Raw genomic sequence first — 18,304 nt, 5'->3', positions numbered from 1 at the left:
AGATGATGGAAATCCGAGCAACACACACAAAATGCCAGAGGAACTCAGCAGGCCAGGCAGGAAAAGAGTATAATTGATGTTTCGGGCCAAAACCCTTCGGCAGGACCCAGTTTTATTCTCCCAATGTTTTGCTTATATATTTCCAATTTTCCTATGATAGTGGACATTGTACTTTTTGACTAGATTAAATCGAAAATCTCACCCTTCAGTTTCATATTTAGAATGCTCATTTTGTCATACAGATCAGCTTGGTATGGCATATCTCCACGTAGAAGTTTAATCTTATTTCTCAAGCTCTTGTCGACTTTGAACAAAAATTCAATCACCATGTCAAAATTTTCAAAGGAACGTTTTAAGCAGCAGCCTTTTGACAGCCAACGCACTTCAGTGTGAAGAAACAAATGTTCAAATGTTTCATTGTTATCTTGGCATAACTGGCAAAATATTCTGCTATTTAATGGGTAAGCTTTAATTTTGTTGATAGCAGATATTACAAGAGTCATGCTTGAAAAATGCCACTGCTGAAGTTTTTGGCTGTGAGATGTTGACAATGAATTATACAATGGCTTGCAAATAGACTTGGAATTTCTTTTTTCATAAATGCTACTAAATCAGCATGGTGACCTGTCAGATATGATGCTCCATACGTTGCACAAAAAAATCATGTTCCTAATCAGAATACTTTTATCTTCAATATACATTTTGAGCTCATCATAGATTAATTCTCCATTAATATTTATTTTTAACTTTTTACAAAAGAATCTCTTCATAAAAACTTTTCCATTTTTGATAAACAATACATATGCCATTAGCAATGCCTTGAGGTCTCGTAAGTTGACTCATCCAGCTGTATCCCAAATTCTGTTTTTTGTAGCTTTGTGTATAGTTAATACTCAACATCTTCATTCATTTTGTCAATATGACAAGCAACAGAGTTATTACTCAGGGGAACTGAATTTAAAATACTGGTATCCATTTTGAGAACACTGGTGAGCACTTCTGATACATCAAGCATTATTAATCTTTCACTAATTGTATGAGATTTTCCACACTTTGCTATCTTTTTGGAAACATTGTAAGAAGCAATGAGACCACTATCAACGTCATTTTTAGCTTTCTTGGCAAATGATAAGTGTGCAGCGGTTTTCAAATGCTTCTTTCATCTTCTGGAACTGAATAATACCATAAGTAGTCTTTTCGGGTGACTTTTATGGAAGCATTCGTGCAATCTTGATAGTTTCATGGCTTGATTAGACAGTACAGTGTTACAAAAAAGACACATGGGGCATTGCTGATCTGACAGGGATGAAACAAAGCCATACTCCAGATACGTAACATTGTATTGACACACTTTCTGTAGTTTCTCTTTCTTAGCTGGATTAGAAATTAAGGCTTCATCTCCTTAAGACTAACAGAGATTGTGCCATACGTATTTATCCATCATTAACAGGGCTAATCTAAAAAAAAATTAACATAAATAGGGAAGGTGACGACAGCAGCGAGTTGACATGGTCAGTCAGGTCTCATGCCTCAAGTTAGGGTGCTGCTTACCACACCCCCAAGAATCTTGAACACACCCTGGATCACTTCTGTTTTCCCTATGCCCCCTTACTGCCCCTATTGGGAATCACTGACTTAAAACCATTTACTTGTCAGTGAAATGTAGGCTGAAGATGATATCCTTCTGGTATTCAGTGTTTCTGGTATGAGTAATGAGAAGAAAACGGTCATCGAGTCTTTGGATGAGAATCTGAATATCATCACTGTGATATTCAGCACTGCTGCCTGAGGGTACTGCACCACTGCATTACTCCCATTCCCCTCATTACAACCAATGATATGTTCATCAATTCTATCACGCTGGATCTAAAACAAGCAAAATATTGTTTAGTGTTTAGACTACAATCAGATTAATGCAACATATTTACTGAAATCCAAGTTGACCTTCACTTATATATGCATGGACAAAGGTAATCAACATGCAGTCACAAGAGGGTTACACATTTCAATGGTGATATAAACCACAAATATCTCATTAGATTCAAAATTGAGTAGTGAAGACATCAATATTAAGGGTATAATTAGCAACGATATTGTAGGACCCCCTCAAAAACTCCACTAAACATGCTGGTTTTCACATCAGACATGGGCATGTTTTCATTTTTCTCAAAACCAAAAAAAAATATTAATGTTCTGCCTGGATTGGTACTGAACAAATCTTTTCAAAGTTCAAGTACAAAGTAATTTTTTTAATCAAAGGACATGCATGTCACAATATACAACCCTCAGATTCATTTTCTTGTGGGCATTCACTGTAAATACAAGAAATACAATAGAATCAATGAAGACCCACTGGACAAGACAGACAAGCTGCCAATGGGCAAAAGACAACAAACTGTGCAAATAGAAAAAGAAAAAATAATAATAAATAAATAAGCAATAAACACATATAGAAAAGCTGAGATGAAGATTCCTTGAAAATGAATCTATAGATTGTGGGAACAGTTCAGTGATGGGGCAAGTGAAGTTATCCCTTTTGGTTCAAGAGCCTGATGGTTGAGATATAATAACTGTTCCTAAACCTGGTGGTGAGTCCTGAGCCTCCTGTATCTTCTTCCTGATGGCAGCGTCTAGAAAATAGAATGCCTTGGATGGTGAGGTCCTTGATGATGGATGCTGCTTTCCAGCGACAGCACTCTGTGTAGATGCGTTCAATGGTGGGGAGGGCTTTAGTCATGATGGACTGGGGCATATCCACTACTTTCTGTAGGATTTTCTGTTCAAGGGCATTGGTGTTTCCATTATTAGGCTGTGATACACCCAGTCAATATACTCTCCAATGCAGATCTATAGAGGTTTGTCAAACTTTTAGAAGTTTGTCAAATTTTTAGATGTTATGCCAAATTGTTGCAAACTCATAAGTAGACGCGCCACCATGCTTTCTTCATAATTGTATTTACACGCTGGGTCCAGGACAGATCCTCTGAAATGATAACACAGAGGAATTTAAAGATGCTGACCATCTCCACCTCTGATCCCCTGATGAGGACTGGCCATGGACCTTTGGTTTTCTCCTCCTGAAGTCAATAATCAGCTCCTTGATCTTGCTGACACTGAGTGAGAAGTTGCTGTTGAAGTACCACTCAGCTAGATTTTTAATCTCCCTCCTATATGCTGATTTATCATCACCTATGATAAGGTCTATGATACTGCAGTATAGTAAATATGGCACTGGAGTTGTGTTTAGCCTCAGATTCATACGTATAATGCGAGTACAGCATGGGGCAAAGCTCACAGCCTTGTGTGGCACCTGTGGTAATGAAGATTGTGGAAGAGATGTTGTTGCCAATCCAAAATGACTTGGCTCTGCAAGTGAGGAAATTGAGGATCCAGTTGCACAAGGAGGTATCGAAGCTCTTGGAGCATATTGATTAGCTTTGAGGGGATGGTAGTACTGAATGCCGAGCTGCATTCAATGAAGAGCATCCTGATGTATGGAACCTTGTAATCCAGAAGTTACAGAGTTGAGTGAAGAGCCAATGAAATGGCATATGCTCTGGACCTATTGTGATGGTAGGCAAATTGTTGTGAGGACACACTTGTCTATAACCATGTTTATAAAGTCTGTGATAACCGTGGTATATTCATTCAGATCCTCTGATGAGATCTTGAACAGGACCCACTACACTGACACAAAGCAACCTCATAGCTGCTCCGCAGCCTCCTGCGACCACCACTTTGTTGATGTCCTTATCACTGGAGTTTTGCTCTTTAGTCTCTGCCTGTATGCAGGTAGCAGGAGGACAGCCAAATAATGAGTCTGGCACATATTTAATCAAAAGTAATTAGTACTGCTGCTCAGGCGTGTTCAGTGGTGTGCTGAAGGATACATTTGTCTCATCTGTCCTAACTGCATCCGTGACCGCAATTAAAAGTAGATGCAAGACCTTGAATGTGCTATTAAATACTTATGTGTTAAAAATATTCAGAAGAAAAATTTTAGTAAAAAATTGACAACTTCAGATAACTCAAATTTCAGCACTTTTCAATTGCATCACAATTTTTCACACCATGCAAGATGGTCATTGTTCATGATTTTATACGTAAAACTGGAAATCATCTTCACAGCAAGAGCAAATTATAAACAGGAACAGCAATTTATCACAGTGGAATACATGCACAATTTTTCACATACACTATATGCAAGGCAATTTGCTAATCAAAAAACTGCAAATTCTCATAAAAAGTCCCGGGGCAGTGAAAATACAGCTTGTATGTGGACAATAAATTACTGGCTGCAGAAAAATTACTTTCCAAGTAAAAAATGTTATTAGTTTAATGCAAATAAATCAGAAATGGTTTTCAATCACAATTGCCTGTTTTGGTGCAAGTGGCTTGAGCCTAAAAAGTTCTGCTAAATGAGATCAACACTGAACCAATAGAGAATTTTGATTTTATTTTTGGCCTCATTTCACAGAATTTTAGAAGGTAATAATTGATGAGATCTCACTTTTTCGCAACAGTAAGGCCTTTTAGAATGGGAAACATGGTGTTCTTTAGCTAAATTGCTATCTAAATTCTAATGGTAGAAAAGGAGACATCGGTACATTTAGTGTCATGACTCAGTCTTCTTTTGTTTCAGTGTTTTCTTTATAATTATAAGTGAATGAGAGCAAATAACTGCATAATGTAGAGTCAATGGAATTGGGCTCCAAGTGAATACCATGGACTGGAACAGCAAGTTGGTTGCAGCATGCCAAAATCACCTCATCGTCAGCTTCACATAATTGACATCACACCCGTCTCAGCGAGGTTGTTGGCTAAAATATCAAGCAATGATTTCAACATGTCATACAGGTGAAACAGCAATTGAGCATACAGGGCACAATTCTTCTGATAATTCTCAGATCCCCTAGGTACCACCTCCATTGCTGCGGGTGCTGTCTTTTATCCATGAGGTTATACACCACCTTAAAATGACGTTAAAGATCTACCAGCACTATTTGCACAAATAGCAAGGAATTTGCAGCAAATTCCAGTCAACACCTCTTCCTTCAAGCAAAAAATTTGTCATCGACACTTACTTGTTTTCCATTTCTGAAAGGAATATTGGTTACTCTTGTGACAAAAGTAGTTGCCACAGCTCCTTTGCACAAGATTTTCTTCAAGACATCCGGGACATGGTGAAGTGACAGCATAACGACAAAAATATGCAAACTTCAAGAATATTATGCACATGCTACTGGAATTTGGGAGAACTCTTGGAGGTCAGTACTTAATTCTGCTTTTTCTTTCCTGTTTCTGATTTCCACCATCTGCTCTGTTGTCTTGGAATTTGAGAATACAAACTTAACTCTTTTTGAAAAACTTGATTGTTTAACATCCAAGGTAAACAACTGCAAATATGTGCAACAGAACCTCCACTTCAATGGGAAATAAACAGATACATTTCTCTCACCTCACTTGTTCTCAGGATGATTCGATAGTTGTATTGAGGTCCATGCTCTTTACTGTCCTCCAGTTTTTCCCGTCTAATACTTACTGCCACAGGACCCAAATTTTCATCCACCCCAAAGTAGTTTGAGTGTTCTGTAGAAACATCAGTCAGTTAAAAAGCTCCATCTAGTTTCATCCATTCATTCAGATATAAAATTAGCACTAGCAAAATTCTATTACCACATAACTACAATTGTCATTTGAGGAAAGTCATTCTTGGTGCACAACACAATCAGTTAACCATTTGGTAACATTTACCATCTGGTCATAAATCAGTGGCAAAATTTTAAATTGTGACTATTAGCTATTATCTTGATGATTGTGTCCATTCTTATTTGAGGCAATGCTCTCGCCTTGTTCCTACCATTGGTCAGGAAGCCACACAATACCAGTTTCAAGAAAAATTACACCCTATAATACCAGGCCCCTGAACCAGCATGGATAACTTCGCTCACCACAACTGTAAACTGATCACACAATCAACAGTCTTAACTTTCAAAGATTCCACAGCTTATGTTCTCAGTATAATTCTTTATTACTTGTACATTTGTTGTCAGTCTTTATGTGTAGTTTTGCATAAATTCTATTGTATTTATTTTCCTGCAAATGCCTGCAAGAAAATGAATCTCAAGGTTGCATATGGTAACATGTATGTACTCTGATAATATATTTACTTTGACTATGAATACTTAGACTTACAATCACAAAGAGAGGTAGAAGTGATCCACTGCCTTTTAAATCACTTGTATAGCAGCTCATTCAAACTAGCATTTCTTCACACCTTTATATCCACAGATCAAGGCACCAACTTGAAAACAATTTTCATCAATGCACATACCACTAATGATTACATTTCCCTGCAGGTTTCACCATTCATCCTGAAGAAAGTTGGTTGGAAGTGGGCTAAGTGAAATTGTTAATAGTCTTTCCTTTAGAATAGAAGAGAAAGATGATAACATGATGAGAAAAGACAGCTAGAAGTGTTTTTGACTTAAATTCACCTCACAATCATTTCACTTTGTCTTCAATTTGAAATCCTAGTCAAACTCAGAACCATCACCATAGCAAGAGTGCTTTTCTGCTTTAATACTAATAACTGAAATTTGGAATGTAACTGTTGCAGTTTCCACAACAGTGGACTCCAGCATTTCATTTCCTAGTGCAGTCTGAGTGAAGTAACTTCTTATTAGCTAATCCCAATCTCAATGGCCAGAATCCACAGATTAAGCATACAGAAAACTGATTTATTTCTCTCAGGAGCACAGAAGAAAAGCTAGTATTGAAAGCTAAAATTTGTAAATACTGTAATGAAAATTACATATACACATGTAAAATACCACTGATAAAGGTTAAGGGAGTGGGGGATTCTCAGATTTCTATAAACAATGGGTTAAGTACGAACTATGTCTGTGTATTTTGTGGGTGACTGCAGTGGGTTTGAATAATGTCTCACAGCTGCTTTCTTTGGAGCAAGATAAAGTTCATCCAGATCCACACAAGATGTCTCCTGGCTTTTCACACCTTTTGGTTTTGACAAAAGGCAGTACCTGATGGAAATTAGACAGGGCATTCCTTTCTTAACTAAAGCATAAATTTGACGGATGTTCGTCTCTTTGTAATTAAGTTGTGGCTCCAACAAACCAGGTGGGACATTCTTTAATTAAGGTGGCTGGAGTGTCTATCAAACTGATTGTTCTTTTGTATCAATAGTCCATTGACTTGGCTGGAATGCTTATCAAACTGATTTTTCTTTTGTATCAGTGGCCTTATAAGTTCTAACAATTCTGAAATCAGGCAGTGAACTTGTTGAACCACTGGAGAGATGAGAACGCTTCTCTCCCTGATGTCGGAACCAAGTTCACTCGCCAGCTGAGCTCGAAGAAATAAATGGGAGAAAAGATAAGTAACGATCTTTTTGTGCTGTCGTTATTTGATCCAGCAAACTTACGTTTACACCACAAGGTGCTTTGCAGATATACAAGGCAAGGAAAATGAAAACCAGACCAAAAGATTAAGCAGTATAACCAAATATCTTGTCAGAGAGTTTGGTACAAAGAAGGGCCTGACTAACATAAGGACCAAACTAATACATTTCTTGACGTCTGATTATCTTTCTGAACTAACTGGCACTTGAAGCAAATCACCATTCTCCAACTTCCTTCCCCATATCAAACATCCCCACAGCCCAAAAAGAGGCATTTGCAGAGCTAAAGGAAGAACAAAGGAATGGGACTGATTGTACTGCACTTTTAAACAGCATTGGCAGAGAAATACAGCATATTCAAATTTGGTGCCCTTTTGGCAGTGGAGGTAATTTAAAATCAAACCCTTTTCAACGATTTGTGTTAAGAAATCAAGGGTGTGCAACTATTGCCAAGTCTTGACAAATTGGAGCATAGGTTTCACAAAGAGGACTAACTTCATAATATGATATTATGGAGAGAGAGTGTGAAATAGGTAAAATTTTAGCACTTTTTCCCCCTCTGAGCACAACTGCCACTTGGGTATGCCATACTTTTAAATTGAAGGTATTGATTTCTTCTCTGTATAATGTCAGCCATGGGAAGAAGCTCGAGACTAAGGGAAGAGATCTAAAATAGAGCATCTTTTTGAACGTCTGAAAGGTTAATCTCGGTAATTGTATTTGTTAGATGATATATTATTTTAAGAGCTCTTCACTTCGATGATTTGCCCAAGGCCATTACTACAATTATCTATAATGAATAGCACACTTTCTTGCAAGATTTGAAGTACAGTATTTTCTTCCAGTTGACCGAAAAAGAAATTACATCTGTACAAACATTAGTCTAAAAGAAATTTCAACTTATCATATAGTACTCCACAAAATACAGCCCAAGGTACTGCTGAGCTCAACACCTGGTCAGGGTACAGTTAGCTGTGTGCATTATTACATAGCTGGCTTGGGTACTTCAGGAAGCAATTTTCAATCACACTCTTCAACATTCCGCTATCGAATGCATAAGGACAGTTTGGATTCCGATTGATTGGCCCCATTATGGAACAGTTTGGTATTATTCCCATGCAAAATTCAACAACTGCGTAATTTAAAGGATTTACTTTGCTAAATGTAAGACCCAGAAAATGAATTCCAAATAAGGAGATTGATTATATATATCCTCTTTCACCGTGGCTATTTTTGTACTCTTAGGAACCTTCATTCTTTTCCACCTGGTTTCAGGCTTTCTAAGTCACTTGGCTGCCTACACCACATCTCAGATCTCCTTTTCACGCCGTCTCTCCCTCCACTTCCTCTGCAACTCAAAATATTTCTTTCTCTATCACTTCCAGACTTGACAAAGGATCAGTAACTCCAAGTGTGTTTTCATCTTGGCATTGTCTAAGACATTTGGCTGACTATTTTCAGCATTTTTTTATTTTATTACAGATTTCCAACTACTTCAATGTTTGGATTTTGAAATCTCCTGTGCTGTATAGACTGCTGAGGGGAAGGTGTTCTGCCAAGTTGCTGTTGATGCGGCTTCACTCAGGAGGAAATCGAGTTATTCCAAACTTGCATCCTTTGAGGTTATGCAAGCAAAAGAGATCCATCTGGTAAAGTGCAAGGATAACAATAGTTGAGTTGCACAACTGTTCTGCAAGAAGCAGCAGACTGACAAACCCCTACTGAAAACCACTCATATGGATCTCAGCAGCCCTGAACTTCACGAGAAGTTCTTACTGCTGTCACTCCAACTGTGTTCCGATGGTTCAACTCCTCCTGGGTGATGTGCCCTCTGAGCCTGAAGCACAGAAGATCTGGCAAAGATTCAGCAGCTCCATTCAGTCAACAACTCAGGGAGTAGGGTGCAAAAGAGATTCAAACATCTTACATTACTTCTATTGGGTTTTAAGTTATTCAAGTGTTTTTAATATTTATTTTCAAACAGTTTTAATATTTAGTACTTCAATTTGTGTTAATGTTTAATACTTTATTTTTGAATGTTTGTTAAAGTCATTCACTTTTTCTGACAGCTGGTAAGCCTGGGGGTACATCTCAGTCAGCCGCCAATTCTACACAGCGTCTCGCTGGTCAACAGCCAGCACTGGGATCAAGTTCCCATTGCAAAGCCTTGTGGGAGAAATAAAAATATAATCATTACTGGCTTTTATAAATCTGAGTAACTTTTAATCTGCAGCTCTGAACATACAGATAGGCTGGGTAGCAAGCTCAGATAGTGCATCCCCTCAGACATAGCCCAGTGCAATCGTCTCATGGGCTGGATCTGCACCCCACCCCACTTTAGTAAAATTATAGAATAAAAAACTAAATTGCAAAACGTATGTTTGCACTAAGTAGAATATTCATCCTATTTGGAATGCCATTTTATGAAACCCCAGCTTATTTTTTTTAAACATCTAAAGAATTTTAACCCAAATGTGTTACTTAAATGATTTTTTTTAATAAAGCAGGTATTTTATTTAATTAATACAATATTGTTTTAAGAGAATACCCTAGCTGTTAGCACTGATCACGGCCCTGTAATCCAGCTGGAAGGGCACTGCTGTTCCACAATGGATGACCACTAATCAACTCCATCAAACAAAATTGAAAAGGCATCGAAACCCTACATAAATTTAATGAAAACATCAGGTCTGAAAAATGTGGTGAAGGTTAACGTGATAGCATGCGTCCACTATAACATTTTAACAGAAAGCCAAGATGTTTAGGAGATGGGGGAAAGGAGTTAAAATCATCTTTGCTCAGCAGAACTAAAAAAACACACATATTTCGACAAGAATTATTCTTTCACTGCTCTCTGGTCCATGGAATCAAGTAATCAAGGTGCTTCATACCAACATTCATGAACGTTTCGTCCCAAAACATTTCACAGCACTGACCAATATATCTTACTTAATGCTGAGGAAAAGATACACTGCTGAAGGTGCCATCTGTTATATGTAAACAGACTTACTTACAGTAAATGGAGGTTTTTGCCACAGTTTGGATCAACATTTAGCCCTTCCCATCACAGTAGATTAATTTATTGCGCGACTGGTTATGGAACCTGGCTGTCCACAACTGAAAGCCACCTTTGCTTACAGTTTATACGTTAAAAGTTACCTGTGACCGAGGGACTGCTTAACAGGAAAACTGCCTGCAAGGATCTTTGGGACATCCCAAGAACATGAATGGAGTTGTGTAAAGGTAACTCCCATTGTTCTCCTAACATCTTGTCAGCTTATTCAGTGGAGTTCAGACATTAGAGTATTTTTATTTAAACAGTGACTGTCTATAACATTAGAGAATCAGAGCTTTAAAACTCAGGGGGAAACAACAGCACTGAGATTAATTGTGAAAAGAGGATGACAGATTGTACAGATAATGAAACAAAAGTTAGGCTTACAGTACCCGATGGTACCTAAAATGAGTCATAGTTTTAGAAGAAAAATATATTAATTTATTCAAGTTTCTAGACCAGCGTGAAGGAGCTAGATAACTAGAATAACTCACAATGAAGAGTGAACAACAGTTTCTGTTACTAGTCCAATTTGCAATGCAATTTGTCACAAGGCTGCAGAATGCATGGATGCAACAGCCACTCTGGCTCCAACCCATGGTGAAATTTCTTGTCCTGTCCATCTTTTCTATAACTGCAAAAACCCTGCTGAACATTAAGAACACTAAAATTTGCAAGACTAACTTGCCGGGAAGTGGAATACTGAAGATGCTGAGCAGTTATGGACTAACGTGGGGAGTGGGCTACCATTCCACGGTCTACTATAGTAACTTGAGGACGTGGTGCCCTTGGAAAGCAAAAGTGTAATAAGCATGCCAGCATTAGTGTGAGACTTAAATTGGATCCCTTCAGGCCCACGCTCCCGTCAATTAAAACTAAGTAATGTCTGATTGCTGGAAAATAAACTGGATTACCTATGCCTGTGTCTGAACCAGCAGGAGATGAGGGACTGTTGCACACTATCACTGACAGAAATGTGGCTTCAAGACACCATTCCAGACCTGGCCATCCAGCTTGGCCTCATCTCCTTTTGGGTGGACAGAAAGGCTACAACTCCCGGCAAGACCCGTGAAGGAGGTGTGCAAGTCTACATCATTACGAAGTGGTGTGTAAACTCCTTGGAAGTAACGGCCCACTGCTCATCGCAGACAGAATTTTTTAATGGTGAAGTGCCGGAGCTCACTGCCATTGTCATTACTGGTGTTCACATCCCTTCCCCCCTCTGTGCTATCGCTGGGGAAGTGCTGCAGGAACTCTGCAGCACCACCTGTGACCTCAAAGCCACTCATGCTGATGGCTTCTCAATGGTTGCTGGTGACTTCAATCATGCCAACTTAAAAATAGTCCTATCAAAGTTCTACCAGCATGCCAACTTCGCAACCAGAGCAGACATTATATGAGAACCAGGTTTATACGAAAGCTACTGGAGCCTACAAGCTGTCCTCCACCCTCACCTCAGATACTCAAGACTATATATCCTGTATTTAGACCACTGGTTAAACAAATCAAACCAGTTTACAGGGCCAGAAGGTGACAATTCAGCATTACAGGATTGCTTTGAAAGCATGCATTGGAGCACATTCAGGGAGGTGACTACCTGCAATCAATACGTCAACATTGATGATATGCCGGTCACTGACTGGCTACATAGGAAAGTGAATCGAGGATGTTACCATGAATACACACTGCACTGCCAGGGCAAACCAGAAACCACGGCTGACTGCATAGACTGCTCAAGGTTCAGGATACTGCTTTCAGATCAGGGGACAGGACATCTCCAAGATCAGCAAGAGCAGCACTCTCCTGTGCTATCAAGAAGGCAAAGCGCGAGTACGCACAGATAATTCACAAACACCTTGTGACAACAGGGGCACCATATCAGATTACAAGTACACCCCGTGCGTCAACAACAGTTATGCCTCCTTTCCTGATAGGCTGAATGCCTTCTATGCAGGATTTGGTGCAGTGAACGATGTGACATCGAGGAAAACCCTCTCTGCCCCCGAGGAACAGGCACCCTCTCTGGCTGCAGCCAAAGTGAGGAGGACACTAGTCAGAGTAGACCCAAGCGAAGCTGCAGGGCCAGACATCATACCTGGTCTGGTGCTGAGGGACTGTGTGGATTAGCTAACAGTCGTATTAATGGGTATCTTTAGCATCTACCTGAAACAATCCACTGTCACTTCAGGCTATAAGACAGCTACCATCATTCCAGTGCCCAAGAGATCAACAGTAACAGGCCTAAACGATTACTGCTCAGTGGCACTGACTTCAACAATAATGAAGTGCTTTGAGAGGCTCATAATGGATAATACAAAATGCCACCTTCCAGCTACATTGGACCCCATCCAGTTCGCCTACTGCTCAAGCTGATGATCTCACAGCCTCTGCCCTCCACTCTGACCTGTCCCACCTAGAAGTCGATGCCCCATGCACCAGAATGCTGTTCATTGTCACCAGCTTGGTCATTCCTCAGAGGCTGGTGGGTAAACTGTCCTTGTTGGGACTAATGCCCCTCTCCATAATTGGATCTTGGACTACTTAACAGAACAATACCAGTCATTCTGAGTTGGCACAACATCTCATGCTCCATCATGCTGAGCACTGGTGCCCTCCAGGACTGTGTGCTCAGCTCACTGCTGCTTACGCCGCTGACTCACGACTGCATGGCCAGATTCAGCTCAAACAACATCAAGCTCGCTGATGAACAGTGGTTGTACCAAGTACAGTGGTTGGCCTCATCAGCAATAATGATGAGTCGGCATGCAGAGAGGAGGCTGAGAGGCTTGTCAAATGTTCAAGAACAACAACCTGTTTCTCAACATGGACAAGACACAAGAGATGATTGTGGACTTCGGGAGGATACAGGTCAGCCACCCTCCATTGCACATCAATGGCTCTGCTGTGAAGAAAGTGAAGAGCACAATATTCATTGGTGTGCACACAGCACATGATCTAACCTGGACCCACAACACCTCCCCACTGGTCAAGAAGGCACAGTAGCATCTACAGTTTCTGAGGAGACTGAGGCATGCAAAGCACCCCGGCCCCATTCTAATGACTTTTTGCAGGAGCACTATTGAGAGTATATTGTCTGGCTGCATCATTGTGTGGTATGGAGGCTGCAAAGTATCAGACGACAAGATCCTACAGAGGATTGTTAAAATTGCCAAGGGAATCACTGGAGACTCCCTCTCCCTTAGTCGTGACATTTACCAAGATCATTGCAGATGAAGGGCCCAAAGCATTGTTGAGGACCCCTACCACCAATCCCACAATGCCTTGGACCCACTACCACCAGGAAGGAGGTATGGAAGCATCAGGACAAGGACCACCAGACTGTGTATCAGTTTCTTCCCTCAGGCTGAGCGACTAATGAGTACCCTGCCACCACTGAAATCAACATGTTGTTCACTGTTAAACTGCACTACATGCATTTTGAATTATATTCTATTAACTTATTTATAGTAAAATTTTGGTTCATGTGTTGTGTGCGTTATATGTTTTGTGGGAGCACCATGGTCCAGAGGAACATGGTTTTGTTTGGTTGTATTTATCCACAATCAAATGACAATAAACTTGAACTTAAATTCATGAATTCAATCAATATAGTTATAGTCAGAGTAAACGCAATGTTATACAGAGAGCAGGAGAGAAAATACTTTATCATCTTGAAAGCTGAATTAAATCATAAACTCCAAACAAAAATTTGACTACTTCATCAGTTATTTTAAAACATTCCAGGTCAATGTCTGTTTACAATTGGTTTCCATATGCTTGTTTCCTTTGGAGCAAATATAGTGCAATAGTGGTCAGAATGTTTCAAACAGCACACGATCACATTTTGAATGATCAAATTCTTGATGACATTAATTTCTGCAGGGTTAGTGTGAAACAGTGGTATGGCTCATTCAAAGTAAGTGCTGTTAATGGAAGTCCTTTGGTAACACTATTAAAATGTTGCACTCCATATTTGCTGCAAATAAAACAATTCTTTTAAGAGGGACTGGGATGTTGTAATGATCAACACTTGGAAGCCAAAGAATATCTTTTTGGCTTTAACAACATAAAAATTGAGTGTCAAGATAGTGCAGTGAATTATAAAAAGCCAAGGAAGGGGAGCAAAAACTGCAGAGGTTCTACAATTTGATCAGCTATCAAATTTGGAAGGATGCTAACAGGCTTTTAGTTTGAAAACATCTTGATTTCCTTGCATAAAAGTCGGACTGCTCTTTAGCTCCAGATGCCTCTTTCTCTTTGTTTCAGACTATATCAAAACCGATCTGCATTTGAATGCCTGTGTATCCATTTATAAGAACAACCTGAATAAATTAATAATTGATTTGTTTTCTATGGTTAATATCAGAAAATTTTACCCAGTATGTAAGCTTAAATAAATTTGCAAGGCTGTATGGTCAAATTAGTCAAGGAATGAAAGGATTTTGAGAGAAAAAAAACATTAAAGGTAAATGACATGAAGTTTTATTTGAATGCTTAGTTCTTCAAAATCTGCTTCAAATAAGAAAGCAGTTGTCACCAACTTCATCAAGACCTTCATCATGAAAGTGCACCTTAAAGAACAAGCAACATACATCAAAGTTGCTGGTGAACGCAGCAGGCCAAGCAGCATCTATAGGAAGAGGCGCAGTCGACGTTTCAGGCCGAGACCCTTCGTCAGGACCTTAAAGAACATATGATTTTATTACTCTTTAATTATTTATGGTGCAACTGTAACAAAAACCAATGTCCCCCAGGATCAGTAAAGTATGACTATGACTAAACCAGATGAACAGGAGATTTGTAGTCTGCTGAGGGTTAGCCCTGTGGCATTCAAGAACAGCAATTCAGAACTCTACAGAGGTCCAGATTAACCTATAGAAGGCTATTTTAAGAACAAGAAAGCAATTCCAAGGGGAGTCAGAGACAAAATTGGATGTATGTCACCTGTGGCAGGGTTTGCAGACCATTACTTTCCGCAAGATAAAATCTAACATCATAGGTAGCTGCAATGTTTCACTCTCTGATCAGCTGAACATGATTTATGCTCACTTTGAAAGGATGAAAATACTATAATAGAACATAGAATAGTACAGCACAGTACAGGCCCTTCGGCCCACAATGTTGTGCCGACCCTCAAACCCTGCCTCCCATATAAGCCCCCCACCTTAAGTCTCTTAAACTTCACTAGTGTATCTGCCTCCACCACTGACTCAGGCAGTGCATTCCACGCACCAACCACTCTCTGAGTAAAAAACCTTCTTCTAATATCCCCCTTGAACTTCCCACCCCTTACCTTAAAGCCATGTCCTCTTGTATTGAGCAGTGGTGCCCTGGGGAAGAGGCGCGGCCTATCCACTCTATCCATTCCTCTTATTATCTTGTACACCTCTATCATGTCTCCTCTCACCCTCCTTCTCTCCAAAGAGTTAGCCCTAGCTCCCTTAATCTCTGATCGCAATGTATACTCTCTAAACCAGGCAGCATCCTGGTAAATCTCCTCTGTACCCTTTCCAATGCTTCCACATCCTTCCTATAGTGAGGTGACCAGAACTGGACACAGTACTCCAAGTGTGGCCTAACCAGAGTTTTACAGAGCTGCATCATTACATCGCGACTCTTATAATCAGCCAGCATGGATGGATTCCAATTGCCCTGATACTGTTTCTCCATGAACACAATGTCATGGTGAAACCTTTCGCCATGCTCATCGCTGTCAGTGCCAAGATTTAAAGGGAAGAAGTCTAAATGGGAATGCAGAGAATTAATCTTTGCACTTTATGGTTTTGTATGCTTGAAGCATGTTGTCAACCATCTGCGTGTAGTTTGGTGCTCTGAAGTTGCCAAGAAAATTTTCACCGTCATCTTTGATTGCCTTCCATGCAATTTTCACCTGTCCCACTAGAATTTCTTCAAATTGCCTCTCATTCATGAGCTGTTTGATTTGTGGACCAACAAAAAAGCTTTTTTATATTTTGGCATCAGTTGTTGTGGGAAATATCTGTCTCAAATATTGAAATTCTTCCTGGAAATTTAGAGCCATTCTAAAACCTGCCCTGCCAAAGCATGCCAAGACAAAATAGGAAAACTTTTCAGCTTACATTGTGGACAACACTTTAATTGACATTTTAATTGAATTATGAATTGGAATAACAAATATAGGTAATTTCAAAAGTCAGTGCGTGATAGGGAAATTTGGAACATAGAACATAGAATAATACAGCACAGTACAGGCCCTTCGGCCCACAATGTTGTGCTGACCCTCAAACCCTGCCTCCCATATAAGCCCCCCACCTTAAATTCCTCCATATACCTGTCTAGTAGTCTCTTAAACTTCACTAGTGTATCTGCCTCCACCACTGACTCAGGCAGTGCATTCCACGCACCAACCACTCTCTGAGTAAAAAACCTTCTTCTAATATCCCCCTTGAACTTCCCACCCCTTACCTTAAAGCCATGTCCTCTTGTATTGAGCAGTGGTGCCCTGGGGAAGAGGCGCTGGCTATCCACTCTATCTATTCCTCTTATTATCTTGTACACCTCTATCATGTCTCCTCTCATCCTCCTTCTCTCCAAAGAGTAAAGCCCTAGCTCCCTTAATCTCTTTCTAAACCAGGCAGCATCCTGGTAAATCTCCTCTGTACCCTTTCCAATGCTTCCACATCCTTCCTATAGTGAGGTGACCAGAACTGGACACAGTACTCCAAGTGTGGCCTAACCAGAGTTTTACAAAGCTGCATCATTACATTGCGACTCTTAAACTCTATCCCTCGACTTATGAAAGCTAACACCCCATAAGCTTTCTTAACTACCCTATCTACCTGTGAGGCAGCTTTCCGGGATCTGTGGACATGTACTCCCAGATCCCTCTGCTCCTCCACACTACCAAGTATCCTGCCATTTACTTTGTACTCTGCCTTGGAGTTTGTCCTTCCAAAGTGTACCACCTCACACTTCTCTGGGTTGAACTCCACCTGCCACTTCTCAGCCCACTTCTGCATCCTATCAATGTCTCTCTGCAATCTTCGACAATCCTCTACACTATCTACAACACCACCAACCTTTGTGTCGTCTACAAACTTGCCAACCCACCCTTCTACCCCCACATCCAGGTCGTTAATAAAAAAAATCACGAAAAGTAGAGGTCCCAGAACAGATCCTTGTGGGACACCACTAGTCACAATCTTCCAATCTGAATGTACTCCCTCCACCATGACCCTCTGCCTTCTGCAGGCAAACCAATTCTGAATCCACCTGGCCAAACTTCCCTGGACCCCATGCCTTCTGACTTTCTGAATAATTCTACCGTGTGGAACCTTGTCAAATGTCTTACTAAAATCCATGTAGATCACCTGTGAGAATCTCTGCAGTATCTGGCGACCTTATATACCCGTCTCAAGAAGCCAACATCGGAACATCTTTCAAGAGGGTGAACCCTTGCAAGGCATCAGGCCCTGACGGGGTACCTGGCAGGGCACTCTAACCTGTACCAACTAACTGGTGAGCGTGTTTAAGGACATCTTCAGTCTCTCGGTACTGCAGCTGAAGGTTCCAACCTTCTTCAAAAGGGCATCAACCCAGGAAGAGTAGCGTGAGCTGTCGCCCAGTAGCTCTCACATATACTGAGTAGAAATGCTCTGAGAGATGGGTCATGGCTAGAATTAACTACTGATTGAGCAAGGACCTGGACCTGCTGCAATCTGCCTACTGCCACAACAGGTCTACATCAGATGCAATCTCTCTGGCTCCCTACCTAGCCATGGACCACCTTTGTCATGCTGCCGTTTAGTGATTACAGTTCAGCGTTCAACATCATCATACCCTCAGTTCTA

The 18,304-nt window shown here is 40.3% G+C and overlaps 1 protein-coding gene across 12 annotated transcripts in view; it reads right to left on the bottom strand.

Annotated features, from left to right (window-relative positions):
• sipa1l1 (signal-induced proliferation-associated 1 like 1) overlaps nt 1–18,304 on the bottom strand; it is a 444,836-nt gene that overhangs the window by 140,068 nt on the left and 286,464 nt on the right. For all 12 annotated transcript variants that reach the window (XM_063052303.1, XM_063052359.1, XM_063052321.1 and 9 more), the window contains one exon: nt 5,459–5,589. In XM_063052303.1, the coding sequence (XP_062908373.1) occupies nt 5,459–5,589 (131 nt within the window). The remainder of the gene's footprint in view (nt 1–5,458; nt 5,590–18,304) is intronic.

The sequence above is a fragment of the Mobula hypostoma genome, chromosome 1 (assembly GCF_963921235.1).
Source record: "Mobula hypostoma chromosome 1, sMobHyp1.1, whole genome shotgun sequence".
Classification (NCBI taxonomy): domain Eukaryota; kingdom Metazoa; phylum Chordata; class Chondrichthyes; order Myliobatiformes; family Myliobatidae; genus Mobula; species Mobula hypostoma.
Note: the sequence above shows the minus strand (reverse complement) of the source record. Positions and strands in the feature narration are given on the sequence as shown.